The 21,159-nt window shown below is 42.3% G+C and overlaps 1 protein-coding gene across 1 annotated transcript in view; it reads right to left on the bottom strand.

The window, feature by feature from the left end:
* CPXM2 (carboxypeptidase X, M14 family member 2) overlaps positions 1 to 2,865 on the bottom strand; it is a 72,566-nt gene extending 69,701 nt beyond the window's left edge. The window contains exons 1-2 of the mRNA XM_075842380.1: positions 2,598 to 2,865; positions 1,958 to 2,294 (exon numbers count right to left, since the gene is read on the bottom strand). Of these exons, the coding sequence (XP_075698495.1) occupies positions 1,958 to 2,276 (319 nt within the window). The 5' untranslated portion in view covers positions 2,277 to 2,294; positions 2,598 to 2,865. The remainder of the gene's footprint in view (positions 1 to 1,957; positions 2,295 to 2,597) is intronic.
* Positions 2,866 to 21,159: the final 18,294 nt, after the last annotated feature.

Raw genomic sequence — 21,159 nt, 5'->3', positions numbered from 1 at the left:
ATATGGTGCCATTACATGAACACTCCAGGCAAAACTGTGTCATGCACCGCCCCTTTAGACCCTGCACTGGCATAACATAGTGTATCATAGTGTATCAATTTTGCACGGAGTGTTCCTTTAAGGTGCAAATACAGTATTGCAGCTTATATTTTAGACTAAAAATTACTCAGCTATGACATTCCAACTACGTCGGTCTGGTGGGAACAGACTGACACAAGAATGGGCCCCAAACGTTCGGCAGAATACAACCTCATTTGGAGCTGACTCACTCTGATCAGTTCTTATGGGATGATTCACAAAAAAACCTATTAGACTTTACTGATGAAACCTCCTGTGTGTGCAAAGATAACAACTCAATTTACGAGGCAAGTAAAATTGGACATGCAAATGTTCTGTATAGATGGAGGGTGGGCTATCAGAATCATTTTCTTTGGTAGACCCAAACAACCCCAATCTGACACTTGATACGGAAAGTTATAGGCAGTCATTTCTCTCACATCTTACCACTTTGCAAACTTCTTGAATTGCATATTACAAGGTATTATGTGCGCTACAATGGTGAAATATATTATGTTCTGGGGGTATGACCATGAGGATGCAGGTGTTTCCTTAGCTCCCCCAAGAGGTGGGCAGAAACATGAAATGGTCACATGAAATTTTAAATTTTATAGGTTGCACCTGTCGCTGTGATGTACCTGGGTCTTTTGGTTCATTGAATTACAAATACAATTGTAAGCCAAACCGAAATGTGAATAAGTATATGTCTCGGCAGTTCAGCAGTAAATGACGGCTCTTGTCATGTACCATAGAAGTCATTATGGAGTTCCTAGTTATATTATGTGCCACCATCATATACCACATTTTTCTCAAGATGATGAAACAAATATGGTCTTGAAAACCTCAGAAACTGCACAAAATGTATGGACTAAATACGATCATGTATGACCACAATAGTTATATTATTTAGTCATTACAAAGATTCAGAATCACCGATCCAATAGTTGTCTTAAGAAACCTAAATATCCCTGAAAAAAAGGTGGAATTATGCTTTAAACAGTTATGTATAGTCACAATAAGGTAGGTGCAGTAGTATAAAACAGGTAGTACAGGTGCGGCCTTACAAAGGTTAAGAAACCGTCTGTAATCTCTGTTCTACTTGACTGGTTATAAATTACTCCTACATGATAAACACTGCATAGAAAACTATGTTACTGTATATAAAAAAAATAATACACTTTTGGACAGGATTTGTGTAATTCAAGGGTGTGCATGCCATAGGGGCAAAGCATACGGCTGCTATGGGGCCCTTGGAGAGTGGGGGCTCAGCACTAGCATGTCCAATACCATTTGCTATTGGATGGTAAGAACCTGCGCAGGACTCCGCTCTCTTGAGGAAATCCATGCTTAGCAAATAAGAAGGTGGGGAATTGACATAAGGATCATAGAAAGGGTGTGCAGGGGGAAACAAACCCCAATCCCTTCTGTCCCACACTCACACACTAGCATCATGTCATCCATTCATAACTGAGCCATGACAGCTATGACGGATCAGTTTTCAAACAGATCCCAACAAATCCTGACAGATCCCATAGACTTATAATGAGTCCGGCACGCCTGTGCTTAATAACTAAAAAAAAGGTAAAGGGAAGGAACTCACACCTTTCACTATATATAAATGCATTTTAAAGAAAGTGAGCCCCCCCCCCCCCCCCACTAATATATTATAAACTAGAATTACCCTTTCATTACCTTTATCTTTACTTTTAATGTCACTGGAGGTATAAGGTTGATACCATGATCCCTTGGATGGACAGTGATAATAATTCTGAATTATTCACTGCCATAGAGCATCAATATATGAGACTCTTGAAAAACTCTAGAATATCTTCAATGATTTAAGATCAGCAGCTTCTGGGGGTTAGTCATTATTATGCAAACTGTATCATGCAAAAAGTACCTGGCTTCTGTATTTTTCCCTCTTTTCCGTTAATCTTCTTAGTTTTGATGGTATCTTTCTTCTGCACTGGATAGATGTCTTCCCGGGTGTCCTGACTCTCATGGATCACTTCCATTATAGGTTCCGGGGATACTTCCACTTCTTCTTCTTCTTGCTCCAGGGGGGTCTGTACCTCCTCAGGGTCCGGATATGAGTAATAGTGATCTCTTGACACAATCTCTTGATGATAATAATCCTGCTCATCCGGTAGTCTTGCCAGAGAACCTTGCACAAGCAGGATCCCCAAAATACACACCATGAATTCAGGTTTTTGTGTCATCTCTTAATCTTAATAATTCTGTAGAACAGAAGTAAAATTGTAAAATCTGTAGGTGGATATGAACAAGAAGAAGAGTTTAAAAGGGGACAGAAATATTTCCACAGAATGTAGCCGTATAGAGGTAATGAGAGATCTTCATGCAACATTTTACATAGACCTCCTGCAGAGTGATAACCTGGTATGAATGGTGCCGACTAGACACATCTATTATGTAGGTCGTTAACCCACTAAGAAAGTACTTTTTTTTTTTTTGTAATGCAGTGGCAAATAATTACCACATAAATAAAGTCTAATAATAATAATAATGGATGATTGACTTACCCACTGCTGGGTCCAGAGAGGTCACTCACTCAGATATGGTCCTCAGAATAGGTAGGTTCCTTTTCAGGTGGCCAAAATCTGAATAAACACAAAGTTTGTCTTTTATGAGACACTTCTGCATCTTCCAGTAGACCCCCCAGTTTAACTCTCACTTTTTTTCTTATCCAAGAGACTTTGTGAAGCCCCAAGACACTGCTCAAACTGTGCAGAAACTTAAAGTGGAGGATTAATTCCAGATAGACTGTTCCCAGAAGTGGCAGGTCTGAGAGTCTATGTGCACAGGGGCTGTCCTGTTACTGAATGGTGCATAGGACACAACTACTTGGAGGCAGACTTGCCAGGTTCTGATTATGGAGAAGGACGGCTGCTCCTCCTGTGTCAGGGGCTGGGAGAGGCTCAAATCACTGACTAGATTCTGTTCCTACTGATAAGGAAATGGGGAAAAGTTGAAAGAAGGAGCAAAAGTTTTATAAGAATCAGAGCAGAGAAAGTAATACAATTCAGGAAAAAATCTTAAAGAACAGATAAAATTAAAAAGTATCTCCATTTGTTTGTATTTTTTTTTAATATTATTGCTTAAAGGGCTGTAATATAATGCTATTACTAAAAAAAAAAAAAGCACTGGTTGGCTGCCGGAATATTTTAAAATGAAAAACCTTTGAATGTGGGAAATTAAAAAGTTGGGCTTAGTTTTAGGAAAGCGTTCTCCGACTAGGCAGACCATAGTACAGAACTGTGTACATATGTTACCATATATAGTTTAAGTTCTGGTATTTATCTGTTGCTTGTTATGCTGCTTATTCCTAGTTTTTCACCTCTCAAAATGTGATTTCTCAACATTACCCTGCTTTATTCTCTGGTATTTCATTTACCCATCTCTGATTATTTGGCTGGTAACAGGATCTGCTCCTGAATTACAGTTCTGTACTGTGCTGTTTGACTATTGCCAGCCCCCGCTTGCCCGACTACAATTCGACATTCTGATTTTAACTATGGTCTTGTCCCACCACCTTGCATAAAAGTCCTGGGGCCAGCAAGGTATCAAGACCAAACCCATATTTGCATAAAAAGGGGGGAAAATGGAAAGTCAGTCTTGCAAGTTGAATCCACTTGGGTTCTAAAAGGGGTATTCCCAGTATTGACAATCCATAGGATAGGGGATAATTGTCTGATTGCTAGGGGTCCTACCGCTGTATTCCCCGCCGATCGAAGGACATTGAATCGAGTGGCAAACAAGCACGAGCGGTGACGCTCCATTCCAAGTCTATGGGAAAGACGAAAACAGCCGAGTGCTTGGCTGTTTCCGTCAGTCCCATAGATATTGAAAGGAGGGGTGGGTGCATGTTCAACTGCTGCTCCATTCAAGCTCCTCCTCGCTACAGGGGTGCAGTGAGGAGGAACAGGACCCCCGTTCTTGCGATCTGTGGGGCCCCCAGCTATCAGACAATTATCACTTATGCTGTGGATAGGTGATTATTGTCGATTCTGGGATTACCCCTTTAATCTGGGTATCCATGGGACAGAAAACATTTCACTTATGAGTGTTTTACTACAGAGCCCAAGTATTTACACCAATTAGGCAGAATTCTGCCTTAGCAATATAGTTCCGTTATGGGATAATTAAAGAGAAATAATGAAAAAATTAAAGGGACACTCCAGGAAAAAACTGATGCACTGTTTTGTGCAGGGCCTGAGGGGGAGGTGCATGATACAGGTATTCAAAGAACACCAAAGAGCGTATCCATGTGTCATGCACCGCCCCCTCGGGTCCTGCACTAGGCGTAACACAGAGTAATAGTTTGGCCCAGAGTGTTATTTTCAATTTTTAACTTAAAACGCATATTTTTAGCTATTGTTTTACATTTTCTTGCAGAGATGAACATCAATGTGCCAAAGTAGAGATGTCGTGACGCACTCTGCACACTACGTTTGCAACTAGTGTCATACTATGAAGGCTAAGGGTCCTTTTACACATGAAGATAGATTTGTAAAAAACCAACTGCTGATTGATGATATGGCGAGTAGTTAACGTTCGAAAGACATTTATATGTAACAATGATGATATGTTTTTTCAGAATTTCAATCACTTTTGAGATTACTGATCTTTGCTCCTTTGACCAATCACCACGTCTTGGCCAAAGTTTCCACAAAGTGGATGTATTGCCAACAAATGATAATTTTTAGGTCATCTTTAAAGATAAGGTCAACGACAAACGAGCAATTTCTTGCAGATCGGGCAATCAATTCACATGTTTACACTGGTATTTGATTGTAAACCTTTAGTCGATATTACAACATTTTACCCGATAATCACCCTTGATTAAGGCCCGTAAAAGAAGAGGAAGCTTTATGAACACTTCTGTTTTATTATTTGGTCTTGAGCCTGGATGTACTTTAAAGAGCATAGAGAATAAGAAATACTCCAAGAATTCTATTAAATGTAATGGAAAGTAGAAATCTATTGAACAATTCATCAACTAGAGATATTTCCGAGCATCTTTGAAATGTAAAATTGTACTTGAAAGTTTGAATATAAATCAGTTATAATAAGTATGATGTAATACTATATATTAGTATAAAATATATATGCTATAAAGCATAGAATATAAAGTATATTGATAAAATAAGAACAAAGACAGCTGAGTTACAAGAAAACTGTGCGAGAACATGAAAGGCTTAGGCTTCGTTCACATCTGCATCAGGCCTCCGTTCCGACGTTCCGTCGGAGCTGCCTGTCAGAACGGGACCCTGACTGAAGCAAACAGAAACCATAGGTTTTCGTTTGCATCATCATTGATTTCAATAGTGATGGATCCGGTGCCAATGGTTTCCGTTTGTCTCAGTTATGCAAGGGTTCCGTCGTTTTGCCGAAATCAATAACGTAGTCGACTATGCTATTGATTCCGTCAAAATGCTATGCTAATCTAATAGTATACCTGATATAGAACAATTTTGTTATTTAATTACTGTTGAAAATAAATGGCTGTCCATGCAAATTCTGTGCGAAGTTACTGCCACTAGGTGTCTCTCTTTCTGTAATCTGCTGTTCACCCCCTGTTGTCAAGCAAAGTCCGTTCCTGGTTACTGAGCAGAATTGAGGGGCTGCAGAAGGTGGGGATGTGTCTCTTCACTGCCTACTATACAAGTCTATGGAGAGAGGAGGGGTGAGCAGGAGAAAGGAGAGAGAGTGAGTCAGCAACACACATGCTGCATGCATGTAAGTCTATGGAGGGGGTGGGGTGAGCAAGGGGAGGAAGCAGGAGCAGAGTGAGAAAGACACAGACTGCTTGTAAAATTTCTATGTCATCCCAGTGCTGGATTCTCAGCTGCATTGGTCTGTACTGCTGTATAATTTCCTCCATGTTGCGGCAGCTTCAATATATATAGATATAGGAGAGCAGAATTCCCCTCTTCTCTGTGTGCAGTTTATAGAAGACATGATAGCCGTTAGGCTCAGCCCACGAGCTCAGCAACAACTAAGATAAAGCCTGCAGAGGGGAAAACGGCTAAATAATGCAGAATACAAGTCATCTAAAGGCCAGAAATAAAGTTATTCCTCATGTACACAGATATGACAACCTATTCTGAAAAGTTAGGTACGATGTAATAAATGATGTGATAGTTATTCCTGCCAAGTTTCCTACTTCATTTGAATTAGACTTGTATAGCTGGCTTTATAACAACTGCATATTTTTTCTTGCTATTTCAACAACAGGGGGCCCCATTCTCTAGCAGTCCGATGCAACAGTCCGACAGAGCTACTTTTCATTTTCTTGGAGGATTGAACATTTTGACAAAGTGACTTTAACATTTTGACTTCTGCTTTAGTCAACTAAATATATAGACAGGACATACAGTATTGTGTTTTATGTAAGAGGCTTCTTGCACTCTCTGGGTGTTATAGTCGCGATGAGTGCACCACCAACACACATAATTCTGCAGAGGAGCATGATCCAAAGAACATAAACATCTGCTGCTCACATAACACGTGGAGACAACAGCAGCAAGCGCACAGCGGCCAGCAGACGGTTTCCAGCTGCTGACATTAGACAGAGTGGTCCGCTCCAAGCCTCCAGAACCAGCTAGAAGCCAAAAGAAACGTTTACCGGACTAGCGTCTCTGGCTTTGATAAGCCAGCTGCTCCACAAGCCATTAAAAATACAATCACAACAAAATTCCCCAGATTCTCAAAAATAAAACGAAAACTCCCCCGGACAAATTCCCTGCTGTGAAGCTAGAATGAACATATCCCTGTTGGAAGCAGAGAGGCGAGACCTGCTAGGTCAGCCATTTATAACTGGTCACATAGGAAAGACGTGCTATGTCTCAGTATTAGATACATTTCTGATTTATCCTGTTATATAAGTGACATGTTGTAGCCTAGCAGTATTTCTTGTGTATTTTTAATAATATATCATTATATCCTACCTAGTATATCCTAGTAAAATTAGACTGAAGTCGCTGGTCTGTCTGACACCACCCTAAGGGACAAAAAACATTTGGTCACTGATACAAGACCATCTTTCATGCTTTATATACATAAAGTCAATCAGGCTCAATGAAGGCTCAGCATGGAGAATTTTCTTGGTGACCGGGTGACTGAGAAATCAGCGTAATCATAGCTAATATGTCTGACAGGAAGTAGTTGTCAGGAATCTGCCCCATTTCCTGTTATGGAAACAGAAGCTAGGAGAAGTCTGGAGCACAAATGTCTAAGGAAACAAGATTATGACTGCACAGAGTTACTTTACTTTAAGTTTAGGAGCACAGCAAGCTTACATTTTGGCTGGATATTCACTTTAACCACTTCTATTCTAAGTGTGATAGCTAGCGTCTTTACAATGAAGGTAGACATATTAATATTGTGAAGACATATATATATATATATATATATATATATATATATATATATATATATATATATATATAAATAAAACAAATGACATATGTGCCATAGAGACCCCAGCTGGTTAATCCCAACCCATTTTATAATGCCACAGTGAAAACGTGTGCTTGATCCTTTTCTCTACAGATATTACAACAAGAGAAGGGGAACATAACCAAGACTGATGTTTCTTACAAGACTGAGAAGTGAGGAAACAAGTGTAAGGCACTCAATTCCCAGGATAAAGAGAGCAGCGATATGAACCAACACCAATATGAGAGCCTATTTTGATTTTTATTATGGGCCACCTTTGCGGGCGACTTGCAATGATCAAAAAAAATCCCACCATTATGGAATTCTTGCAAATTAAGACACTAAGGTCCCAGAAGAATCCAATAGGCGAGACTCGAGTCGGGTGGAATAAGCAGCTCTGCTGTCCTACATGTATTTTTTTGATATTTCTTTCCATACAGGTGTTTTGTGAGTAGAATAAAACCTTGGCATTGAAAGTGAACTTTGTTGTGTGGTATTATACCATCAGGGTCCATTCTCTCTTTCAACGAATGTGCGCTGGGTATAAATACACATCCGTTGAGTTGTAATACTACATTTGCCCTGCAGGAGAAATTCCTGGCTGGGTGTGGCTCCACCGGTTAAATCGGCAGTTTGCCGAGGACCATACAATGAACTGCATTCTCAAAGGTGTTGACTTTGATTAGACAACCTCTTTGGTGATTTTAGCAGCGCATGGTTTTATTATTTAATTTTGACTTTATTTAGGAACTGATCCAAAACCTCCAACCATTGCAGCCCACAAATGGTTTTTTTCTGCAGCCTCAGAATTTTGTCTTTTGATTTATTGTGGGGATGCATTTGTTATGAGTTGGAGAGTAGCAGGAAAGGATGATCCTCGACAGGACATTCTTTACATAATGTTTTCTGATATTTTCCTGGTTGCTTTATAGGTGCTCATGGATTAAAATCTCATGGTATCTTCAGCATGTTGGGCAGACGGACTTAAAGAGGCTCTGTCACCAGATTAAAAATGCCGTATCTCCTACATCATTTTATCGGCGCTGGAATGTAGTTAACAGCAGTGTTTTTTATTTTGAGAAACAATCTTTTTTCAGCAAGTTATGACCTTTATTACATTTATGCAAATTCGTTTCTTAATGCCCAAGTGGGCGTTTAACTTTTAACCAAGTGGGCGTATTACAAAGAAGTGTATGACGCTTACCAATCATCATCATACACTTCTCTCCATTACACCCAAGCTTGTTTCACTGAACAGCGTGATCTCGCGAGACCATGCTGTGACGTCACTTCCGCCCACAGGTCCTTCATCCCTGCGTCTGAAGACTGAACATAGATAGTCTCCAGGCGTATGAGAAGTTACAGTCGTCAGATCTGCAGCAGCGGAGGAGGCAGCATCATACAGTGCAGGTAAGGATATAGAACTCCCTAGAGACGAAGGACCTGTGGGCGGAAGTGACGTCACACGAGATCACTCTGTTCAGTGAAACAAGCTTGGGTGTAATGGAGAGAAGTGTATGATGCTGATTGGTCAGCATCATACACTTCTTTGTAATACGCCCACTTGGTTAAAAGTTAAAAAACGCCTAGTTGGGCATTAAGAAACGAATTTGCATAAATGTAATAAAGGTCATAACTTGCTGAAAATAGATAGTTTCTCAAAATAAAAAACACTGCTGTTAACTACATTCCATCGCCAATAAAATGATGTAGGAGATGGGGCATTTTTAATCTGGTGACAGAGCCTCTTTAAACTTCAATCCCCAATTTCCTCACTATGCAGCTACACTCCTTAACATTGAAATTGCAACGCCAAGAAGGAAAAGTTTTGGAATTAGGGAAATCACAGGATCGATAGACATGTTCATGATGTGCAAATTATTAAAAATTGGAAACAAAATATTCTAAACATCTTGATTTATCCAGTATCGAGTATGAACACCACTTGCAGAAATACACGCACTTACACACCTTGGCATGCTATCAATGAGGTTATTAATGTTTGTCTGAGGAAAGTTATGCCACGCTGAATGCACTTGGGCACGCAAATCCTCAAGATTGGCTGCTGGCAGCTTCCTTTGCAATTGCCGAACAATGACGTCCCAGATGTGCTCGATGGGAGACAAGTCCGGAGACGCTGCAGGCCACGCAGACTGCTCACAGTAGCACGAGCAACATGCGGCCTGGCGTTGTCCTGTTGAAAAATGGCTCCTGGGATGGGAGCTAGGTCCTTGAAAATGTGATCATTTGCAGATCTTGGCGACACCTGCTTTTTTCTAGATTTGCATAACCTTACGGCTTGTCCTTCTTGGTGCTGCAATTTCAATGTTGGGGAGTGTATTTTCGCTAAAAGAGCCGAAGAACAATACACATACGGGTTCCTTTACTTGAATGGGACAGCACTGCAATACCTTGCACAGCCGATAGGAAAGTAACAGCATGTGCAAGCTCCCTCTTTTACACCTTCTGCAAACAACTGCAATGTTAGCAAACAATGGAAGAAGAGTTCTGCTGCTTTTCTTGTCTCCAAGGGTTGAGCAAATGAGCACCGGGCCCTGTGACACGGACTGCATGTGGAAAGACAGGAATCAATGCCAGGAGGCGTGCTGAATTTTGTTTTATTTTTTTACACCCCCCTCACAGTCCAAAACAGCCACCTATAAAGTACTATAACTTCCTACAAAGACCGAGATAACATCTAATGCTACATTCACACGACTGTTTTTATTTTGCGGATCCGTTGACCGTTTTTTGTGGTCCGTGTGTTATCCGTTCTGTATGTTCCATAGGTTTGACTTGAATGGACAAGACTGAGCCGCAAACTCCGACAGAAATAGGACCTCCTCTGAGTTTTGCTGCCCGGTCCCACGGCCCCTACACGGATCCATGAAAAACACTGTATTGTGCATGGGGACATAGAAATGAATGGGTCAGTGTGCTATCCGTTAAAATAAATGGATAACACACTGACGAAAACAACGGTTGTGCGCATGTAGCCTTAGTAACCAATCCATTTATAATGTATTTCATGTATTTATGCATGTATGACAAAGAATATTTCACTATATCCCCCATCATACAGTAGAGGTGTGCTGCCAAGTTTAATAAAGTTCACACTTGTAAAATGGAAAATGGAGACATGGAAAAAAAAGTACGGAAGACTTAGTCTACGTACTACCTTACTGTTACTTGTGTAATTGGGGCTCTTTTTTATATGATATAGTTGGAAAAATCCCCCTACTTTTATTAATATCTGGGAGTTTATTCTAGAAAGTCCTTATTGGCAAAGCGCTGGTTAAATTCCACATCTTGTCTGAATCACGGCCGGGAGCTGGGTCTGCCAGGATTATGAAGTGAAGCTTAGATTGGAGCCATTTCAGAGCTGAGAAGTGATCTTTCATCCTGTAGACAGTAGCAGAGAGAAGGGGCCGCACACCTGTCATTCTCCCATCTCTCTTGCTTCACCTGGGAAACAGGATCAGATCTCTGAAAAATACTTCACATAGCTGGAAAGTTTAAAAGTCCACTCAGCACATCTCAAAATATCACAGAAGAAAAACAAACTAAAAAATGAAGAAAAAAAAATTCATTCCCTGAGTAATGACTTGTATCGGGCCCTGCACATACCATGTGCCATTTTTAATACTGGTATCTTTGTATGGGTCACAGAAGCCTTGGGGCCCTTCAAGTGCCAGTGCCCAGGTACGATTACTACCTCTGCACGCGCTACAGCTACACCCCTGCTTTTAAACAAATTCCAGTATTGCATCCAAAAATGTTTTTATAGAATGAAAAACATCCATTTACAGCTCTGACTATGGCCTGATGCAAATGTTTGGGATCCATGTGATAGAGATCCATAATACCCTGGTGATGCATATACATTTCTCAGTACAGATGGCTACAAGACTGCAATGAAAAATATCTAACAGGGCCCCCAACTATAGTACTGGTCTCGTCATATGGGGCAGAAGGACCTTTTGGGCTTTTTCATCCTCCAGGCCCTCTAATGTTTTACGCTTGCCATAGTATTGTCATATGATGTCACATACAATACTTTACACATGTAGGGCCGCATGCAGGAAGCTGTACAATCCTTCTAGTGGCGGACAGCTCTGTAATACGGCATCAAATGGAGCGTGCCACCTGTGAATACATTTGTAGGAACACTAGAGCCCCATAGCAGTCTATGGGTGACGTATCACAGCTCCATACAAGTCAAAGGCTGTACAGAGGTGTAATAGGTTCATGTGCATGAATGAAGTTTGCAATTCTAAGGGCAGATTCACACGAACGTTGCGTTTTTGCGCGCGCAAACAACGCAGCGTTTGGCGAGCGCAAAAACCATTTGACAGCTGCGTGTGTCATGCGTGTCTGATGCGCGGCTGCGTGATTTTCGCGCAGCCGGCATCATAGAGATGAGGCTTGTCAACGCCCGTCACTGTCCAAGGTGCTGAAAGAGCTAAATCTTTCAGCACCCTCGACAGTGAATGCCGAACACAACAGCGAAAAACCTGTAAAAAAAAAAGATAAAGTTCCTACTTACCGAGAACTTCCCGGCCGTTGCCTTGGTGACGCGTCCTTGGTGACGCGTCCTTGGTGACGCGCCTCTCTTGACATCGGGCCCCACCTCCCTGGATGACGCAGCAGTCCAAGTGACCGCTGCAGCCTGTGATTGGCTGCAGCCTGTGCTTGGCCTGTGATTGGCTGGAGCTGTCACTTGAACTGAAGTGTCATCCCGGGAGGTCGGACTGCAGGAAGGAGACAGGAGTAATCGGTAAGTTAGAACTTCGTTTTTTTTTACAGGTTAATGTATTTTGGGATCGCAAGTCACTGTCCATGGTGCTGAAACAGTTTAACTCTTTCAGCACCATGGACAGTGACTATCTCCTGACGTCGCGTACCTTTAATTTTTTTGCCGGGATCGGCCAAAACGAGTTTGGCCGAACCCGGTGAAGTTCGGTACGCTTGTCCGGCTTCGCTCATCGCAAAGACACTCCGTTTGGGTATGTTCACACGGCCTATTTACGGACGTAAATCGGGCGTTTTTGCCCCGAATTACGCCCGAAAATAGCGCCTCAATAGCGCTGACAAACATCTGCCCATTGAAAGCAATGGGCAGACGTTTGTCTGTTCACACGAGGCGTATATTTACGCGCCGCTGTCAAATGACGGCGCGTAAATAGACGCCCGCGTAGAAGAAGTGACCTGTCACTTCTTTGGCCGTAATTGGAGCCGCTATTCATTGACTCCAATGAATAGCAGCGCTAATTACGGCCGTAATTGACGCGGCGTTCAAGCGCCTGCACATGCCGGTACGGCTGAAATTACGGGGATGTTTTCAGCCTGAAACATCCCCGTAATTTCAGCCGTTACGGACCCCCGCCGTGTGAACATACCCTTTGGATGTTCGGAAACAGAAAAGCACGTGGTGCTTTTCGGTTTTCATTCATCCTTTTCACTGCTGTTGCGCGAATCACGCTCGTCCCACGGAAGTGCTTCCGTGTGGTGCGCGTGATTTTCACGCACCCATTGACTTCAATGGGTGCGTGATGCGCGAAATACGCAGAGTTATTGAACCTGTCGCGCTTTTTGCGCAGCAGACAAACGCTGCGCAAAAAGCACGGACTGTCTGTACTGCCCCATAGACTTGTATTGGTCCATGCGTGCCGCGTGAAAACCACGCGGCCCGCACGGACCGAATACACGCTCGTGTGAATCCCCCCTAAGTGTGAGGTATTAAATCCAGCACGAAAGTGATCTGATTATATGACACAATATTCATGCAATTCACATTGCTCAACCTTCTTTGACTACTATCTTGAGCCACAAAGGACTGCCTTTAGGTCATGGGCCTCATGAACAGCGTCTATAACAAATACAGTACCGTACAACTCTCTGTACGCATGTGCTGACTGCACCGCTGAAGTTTGGTTTGCTTATTTGTACTTATAACTTATTTGTTGGTAACATTTCAGTATGGGGACTTTAAGAAAACAGAGAAAACTTTTTTCAAGCTGTTTTCATCATTGATACACGAATGAAAAATGGTTCTCTAAAGGTGGCCAAACAGATTAGATGAACCTGCCCATCTCGGCTGGGCCGGCTAACTATTTAATATGTACGGCTGTGTTCTGACTCTCCCGTGACGGCAGATGTCGGGGGGAAAGAAGGAACAGGCATGTTGGATTTCAACATGCCCAATACTTTGTTCCTGCAGGAGATAAGCTGGTGCCAGAGCAGCAGCTTGGCTTATTCCACTCTCTCCATTGAAATAAACATGCACGCCCAGCCGAGCCAAGCATGCATGTTTACAGGGGAGTCAGCTATCTTAGGGTATGTTCACACGCACTAATTACGGACGTAATTCGGGCGTTTTTGCCCCAAATTACGTCCGAAAATAGCGCCTCAATAGCGCTGACAAACATCTGCCCATTGAAAGCAATGGGCAGAAGTTTGTCTGTTCACACGAGGCGTAATTTACGCGCCGCTGTCAAATGACGGCGCGTAAATAGACGCCCGCGTCAAAGAAGTGACCTGTCACTTCTTTGGCCGTAATTGGAGCCGTTATTCATTGACTTCAATGAATAGCAGCGCCAATTACGTCCGTAATGGACGCGGCGTTCAAGCGCCTGCACATGCCGTTACGGCTGTAATTACGGGGATGTTTTCAGGCTCAAACATCCCCGTAATTTCAGCCGTTACGGACGCCCTCGTGTGAACATACCCTAAGATGTAAGAACAGCTTAAAGCCTCAAGAACAGAGCGATGTTTCTAAAGGAGAATACCTCCATAATGCATGCATGGATTGTGTATGTTCTCCCCGTGTTCTCTCCGGTTTCCTTCCACACTCCAAAAACGTACTGATAGGGTTAATTGGCTTCCTATGAAGTTGGCCTGTGTGTGTATGAGATGGGGAAATTAGATTGTGAGCCCCATTGGGGACAGGGACTGATGTGAATGACAGCATTCTTTGTACAACGCTGCAGAATATATTGGCGCTATATAAGCAACAGGAAATAAATCTGATGGAACATGGCGCAATATTTTCTTCTTTCAAATTCATACAGGATCAGACAGAAAAAAAACTATGTATGCCTCCATATGAAATCGAAGGCATACGGAGGCACAATATAGAAAATGCAAACACGCAGCATCACACGGAGATACAGAAACCTCCATAAGATCACATTTGTGCCGTATTACGGATCCATACCACACAGGAAGTCGTACAGATCCGTAATACGGTCGAGTGCATTAGCGGTTATTTGTCTCATACACATACGTGCACCACAAATACTCAAGCAATAAATACACTTGATGTGCAGTAAAGTCAATGAATCATAGTGTACATCTTTCATGGAAATCCCTGTATCCTATGAGCATTGCAAGACACACTACTGTTTATAGCAGGATCCACTGGAGAGACAGATCATATATTCCTGTTGTTACACAATATTTATGTACGGTTTCTGGCAGTGCGGGATGTTTCACAAGACACGTCTGATGGCAGTTTTACTGCATTGCTAAGAATTCTGATCATGAGGCGGCTGAGTAATGACCTTGCTTATCTGATCAGTTATGAGAACGCTACGTCACACGGGTCACACAGTTTAACACCTCTTACACTTTGCCCATGGTCTTATATCCGAGATCTATTTTACGTCATTTAACCCTTTTTCTTCTAAAAGTGCTTGTTTCATATTAAAAACAAAAATGACTGCAATAAGAACACTCCCTGCTGTTAAAAGTTTATTCCTCACCAATATCATACATTTTCCATGTGCTCAGAAATTTTTATTTTCCCCAACTCTGCACATTATGTCGCTTGTGAGGGCAGCAGTTTATGCTCCAGAGCTGTTCTTCTGGCTGTATCTGAGGACTAGAAGTTGCAGACAGTTTGGAGCCCTAGAGCTGAGTTCTCTGGTCACTTATAATGTGGTGACAGAGCCTCTTTAAGTGGCCTATATTGTACATAATATGATCGGCGCTGTAATGTAGATTACAGCAGTGTTTCTTATTTAGAAAAACGATCATTTTTGACGGAGTTATGACCTATATTAGCTTTATGCTATTGAGTTTCTCAATGGAAAACTGGACGTGTTTTACTTTTTGACCAAGTGGGTGTTGTGGAGAGAAGTGTATGACGCTGACCAATCAGTGACCAATCAGCGTCATACACTTCTCCCCATTCATTTACACAGCACATAGTGATATAGCTATATCGCTATATGCAGTCACATAAACACACTATAACGTTACAGCAGTGTCCTGACAATGAATATACATTACCTCCAGCCAGGACGGGATGTGTATTCAGAATCCTGACCACTTCCCTGTGATTTACAGCACAGCACAGCGAGATCTCACTGTAAATGACAACTTACAGCGTAATCTTGAGAGACTACGCCTGCTATGCTGTAAATCACAGAGAAGTGTCAGGATTCTGAATAGACATCACGTCCTGGCTGGAGGTAATGTATATTCATTGTCAGGACACTGCAGTAACGTAATAGTGTGTTTATGTGGCTGCACATAGCGATATATCTGCAGTGTAAATGAATGGAGAGAAGTGTATGACGCTGATTGGTCACTGATTGGTCAGTGTCATACACTCCTCTGTGGAACGCCCACTTGGTCAAAAAGTAAAACACGCCCAGTTGTCCATTGAGAAACTCATTAGCATAAAGCTAAAATAGGTCATAACTCCGTCAAAAATGATAATTTTTCTAAATAAAAAACAATGCTGTAATCTACATTACAGCGCCGATCACATCATGTACAAGATAGGCCACTTATAATGTGGTGACAGAGCCTTTTTAATCACCCACCTGCATACATAAGGCTGTCATCAGAAATTTCTGGGCCCCATACAGCCAAGGAGTCTGGCGAGAGAGGGGGACAGGGGTGAGACACAAACTGGCAGTGACTCTGTGGAGGTGCAGGGCAGAGACAGTAGTTGGGCATGGGCTCTGCAGGGGATTTGTAGAGGTGTGGGGAGGGGATGACTTTATTGTACAGAACAATCACCAAGAAGTGCTGTCTGTTGATTCTGGCTCCTGTAGTCTCTCTCCAATAGCCGCAACACGCCTGGACAATGTCGCTCGCTTCTTCTCACACATGGCACCCACATTAATTGCGTAGACCTCAGACCAGACCCCTAAATTAATTCAGACCCTAAAATTCATTCAGACCCCAGACCAGACCCCCAAATAAATTCAGAACCAAGACCAGACCCCCAAATTCAGACCCCAGTTAAGACCCCAAAATTAATTCAGTCCCCAAACCCCTCAATTAAATCAGACCCCAGAACAGAACCATAAATTAATTCACACACCAGACCCTTAAATTAATTTAGACCCCAGACCAGACCACTAAAATAAATCAGACCCCCGAACAGACCAGTAATTTAATCCAGACACCAGACCCCTAAATTAATTCAAACCCTAGACCCTAATATTACTTCAGACCACATACCAGACCTCTAAGTTTATTTAGACCCCAAATCAGACCCTAAATTAATTTAGACACTTGACCAGACCCCTGAATGAATTCAGACCCCCAACCACACCGTAAATTAATTCAGACCCCAAAGAAAAAGTCAGACCCCAGACCAGACTCACCTCAAGTTTCTGCCGCTTCCCAGTATTCCTTGTTTTTCAGAGAAAATGCCCTGAAGCTCAACAAAGTATTTACATTGTGATTGTAATCCTGCCAAACAAGAATTGTCTGGACTCCCTGCCAACTATGATGCCACATTGTGCTGGTTATCAGCTGGGAGCCATACTTCCGGAAATATGGACTAAACCAAGAACCAAAGGAAATATGAAACCATGTCTTCATTTTGATCTTTATACATGAATCAACCTGACATTGATTTTCTCCATATGTGTCTGAATCCGCTTTAATTCATTAGTTAATATACTGAGATAGTTTATGTCTGGAAAATATACAGTGACCTGTAAAGTATGTATGTAATTATAGGAAAAATCAACAAAGTGACATACCATGTTTGGCCATTAGGGGACACCATCCTAATAGTCCACAGAGGTTATAGCTATAGCTTTACTCCAACCTGTAAAATATAAGTGTCTCAGTATTTTGTAAACACATGCCCTATATATCACATAAGGTATTCCTATATCTTAGGTAAACGTATGGTCGACCTAAGGAATGATTTATCACATAATGTAATATACTACACAGAAGTTACCTTAGTAATGCCCTGTAAACACGAGGAGCGTGAACATATGAGATCCAAGATGACATATTAAGTGTTAGGGACTGATCATTGCATACGTTACATGTTACAGTGATCACTTAGTACCATCTACTGGCCATGCATCTCCGTGGATTACAGCACTTCACACTATTGGCAGCTACAGTCTAATACAAATGTGGCCAATTTATTTAAGACTGTTGTGAATATTATATTATATCATATATTAGTAAATGTTTGCAAATAATATGTGACTAATCATCAAATTATCAGATCTGATGTAAGAATGTGACAATTATACACAGGCGCCGCTGATCTCTCTCAGCAGATAAATATGTAACAATAGAGAAAGCTGTGGAGGACCGCAGCACTGAGTGAACATGTAGGGGGTAAGTATTTCGGCTGGGAGGGCAATTGTGGGTAGTTTTTGAGTGGACAAACTGGCTGGCACCAGGGGCGTATCTAGGAGTCATATGGCCCCATAGCAAAGACTGGGATGGACCCCCACCACCTAGATGATGCTAAATTGTACGATAGATAGATAGATAGATAGATAGATAGATAGATAGATAGATAGATAGATAGATAGATAGATAGATAGATAGATATGAGATAGATAGATCCGATAGATGCGGGTCCCACCTCTGAGACCCGCACCTATCTATAGAACGGCGCCTCCTATATTCTCCCACTGCCACTGCTCTCCAACCATTGAGTTACAAGGTGTCCGGGAGTACGGAAACAGCATGCCATAAATGTCAGAGATCGGAATACCCCTTTTAATACTTCTCGCAGCTCAGAGTTCGTTACAATTGTATGTAATCTACGCAATCCTCTGTGAGCCAAATACATCAGCAGCACAAATCTTTCAAATGTGCTGATGTTTGCTACAATGTGTCAGTGTATGTTACATGTATTAGTCAACTTTTGCTTACCTTACAGTGAGAAGAAGAATAAAGATTGTTCCCGGTGATAAAGCTTGGCTCCTATGTCATTATTTAAACACGGTTTCCACATTTTAGAGAGACGAAAGTGAAAACGGTGTATAAGAAGTATTGTGTGACCAAGTTTTAGGGGTGCAGAAATCTGAAACATGCTGAAAACACAAGGAGCCTTCCCCGCCCCCTGACACGCTTCCAGAAGACTTGGATGACTCTCTTGCACATTCTTTGAAAGTAAAAGAAAGATAAAAGCACAGTAGAGAGCCAGGGGGGACATCCTTCTATGAGACACAGATGGGAGGTTGAGAAATCCCTTTAAACACATGCCAGAATATGATAATCAGCAAATGCAGCAAGCGTGAGTGCAGTACAAGGAGTCGTGGCCTCGCCCTGAACCACTCAAACTTTCTGCAGACAGTGACATAATACAAGTATGCAGCGCTCATGAGACAGCTGTGCTCCACTGATCCTATTTGACAGTCAGAAGCACAATGGGAAGAATTTATTAACACTTATCTGGCGTATAAAAGTCACAAATGCATCAAGACACAATTTTTACAAAAATTGCGACTTTTGATTAATTTACGCCACCAATACCACTTTTCTTAAAAGTGGTGGATGGATTAATGAAACTTTGGCCTGGCGCAGCCTGACAAATTTACTATAATTTACATCAGAAACTGCTGTAAATTATAGCATAGTATTTCCTCAGTCCGTGTTTGCTTGTGTCTAGTCCCGTTTTCTTTTCCGCTTGCCTTGTTTCCCTGAGTTTGCGATCGGTTTGTGCTTTTTTTATTGCCTCTGGTACCCAGTGTTTTCCAGGTGTTGTGTTAGGGACAGTGTGTACAGATTAGAGACACCATTAAGAAGTGTTTGTGTAAAGGATTTGCCAGATACAGCTTCTGTGTCGACGCCCGTGGGCAATCAGTCTGCACCTGCTCCTATGTCTGTGAGACTGACTCCATCTTCCACCACTCAGGATGGCAGGCTTAGGAGTGGGAGAGCCTATCACAGCCTGGCCAGACGGAGCTAGCTCCCGCCCACTGTCTATTTATACCTGCCTTTCGTGTTCCTCCTTTTCCTGTGATTCTTCTATGCTTGTTTCCTGGCTTGCTGCTGCTGCTTGTACTACTCATCATCTGCTCCATACTGACCCTGGCTTTCTGACTACTCTCCTGCTCAGCGTTTGGTACCTCGTTCTCTCCTGGTTTGACTCGGCTCGTTCACTACTCTTGTTGCTCACGGTGTCTCCGTGGGCAGCTGCCCCTTTTCCCTAGCTTCTGTGTACCCTTGTCTGTTCGTCTGTCTTGCACTTACTGAGCGTAGGGACTGTCGCCCAGTTGTACCCCGTCGCTTAGGATGGGTTGTTGCAAGTAGGCAGGGACTGAGTGGCGGGTAGATTAGGGCTCACCTGTCTGTCTCCCTACCCGGTCATTACAGTTTGGGACAGTGAGGGTTAGTGGTGTATGGAGACTAGGGATTAATCTAGGGATAGTTAAAGGCTAAGTTAGTTAGGGTTAGTTTGTGATCATCTACTATCATCCATTTGGATCATCTGACTGTTACCATCCCCCAACTGTTATCCCCTATTCTGCATTTGTTCCCATCCTCCGTCTGACTTCAACTTGTTGCATCCACGACATCAATCGGTGAGTCCCGGTTTCTTGTATTCCTTTTACCAGTCAGTATTGTTATACGTGCTCAATATATCCCTTCCCTTCGACTGTCCGGTCGGTTCAGCCCTACTGTAGTTCTGGGATTGCTATAGGTGAATCCTACACCTGCCATCTTGTGGCCAGCCGGCGTCGTTACACACAGCATTCCCCTCTTTGGGTGCTTTCTTATCTGTGTCATGAAGCCCTGCACTAGACATAACACAAAGGGTTCCATTAATCAAGACTTTTTTATGTATTTTAGATTTATTGGAGCATAAAAATATTGCACAAGCGCAAAGATATTTTTGGAAGGTCACATATTTCTAACACTTTACACGATGAACAGAAGATTCCACCTTGCACTGAGGAGCCCTAACACGGGTGAAAAAGTCTACCTAGAATTGAAGTTGATATTAACAGAGCAGGTCACACTGAACTTTCTTCGGACGATATTATCCTCATATTTCCTTATGGAAGAGCAGACTTATTAATATCCAATAATAATAACAAAGTGCAAATCAAAATCAACCAGATTTAAAAAAATGAAATAAAGTATTACTGAAAGACTAATGGTATGTTCACACAAAGGAAATGTGTGGCGAATCAGCCGCAAATTTCCACCTCCAATTTTTTGGAATGGGAGTCGGCCGCTTGTTTTCCGCTACCAGATGTTTTCAGCTAGCCGTAAAGAGCGTCCTGCTCGATCTTCGGGCAGATTCCATCTGAACCTCCCATTGAAGTCAGTGGGAGGGAGGAATCTTCCTGCTGACTGGACCCGCCGCGCAAAATCTGCCACGTGAACAGGGCCTAAGTATGGATTGAAGATGTT

Source organism: Rhinoderma darwinii, chromosome 11 (genome assembly GCF_050947455.1).
Source record: "Rhinoderma darwinii isolate aRhiDar2 chromosome 11, aRhiDar2.hap1, whole genome shotgun sequence".
Classification (NCBI taxonomy): domain Eukaryota; kingdom Metazoa; phylum Chordata; class Amphibia; order Anura; family Rhinodermatidae; genus Rhinoderma; species Rhinoderma darwinii.
The sequence above is the reverse complement of the archived record's forward strand: the minus strand, read 5'-3'. Positions and strand labels throughout refer to the sequence as shown.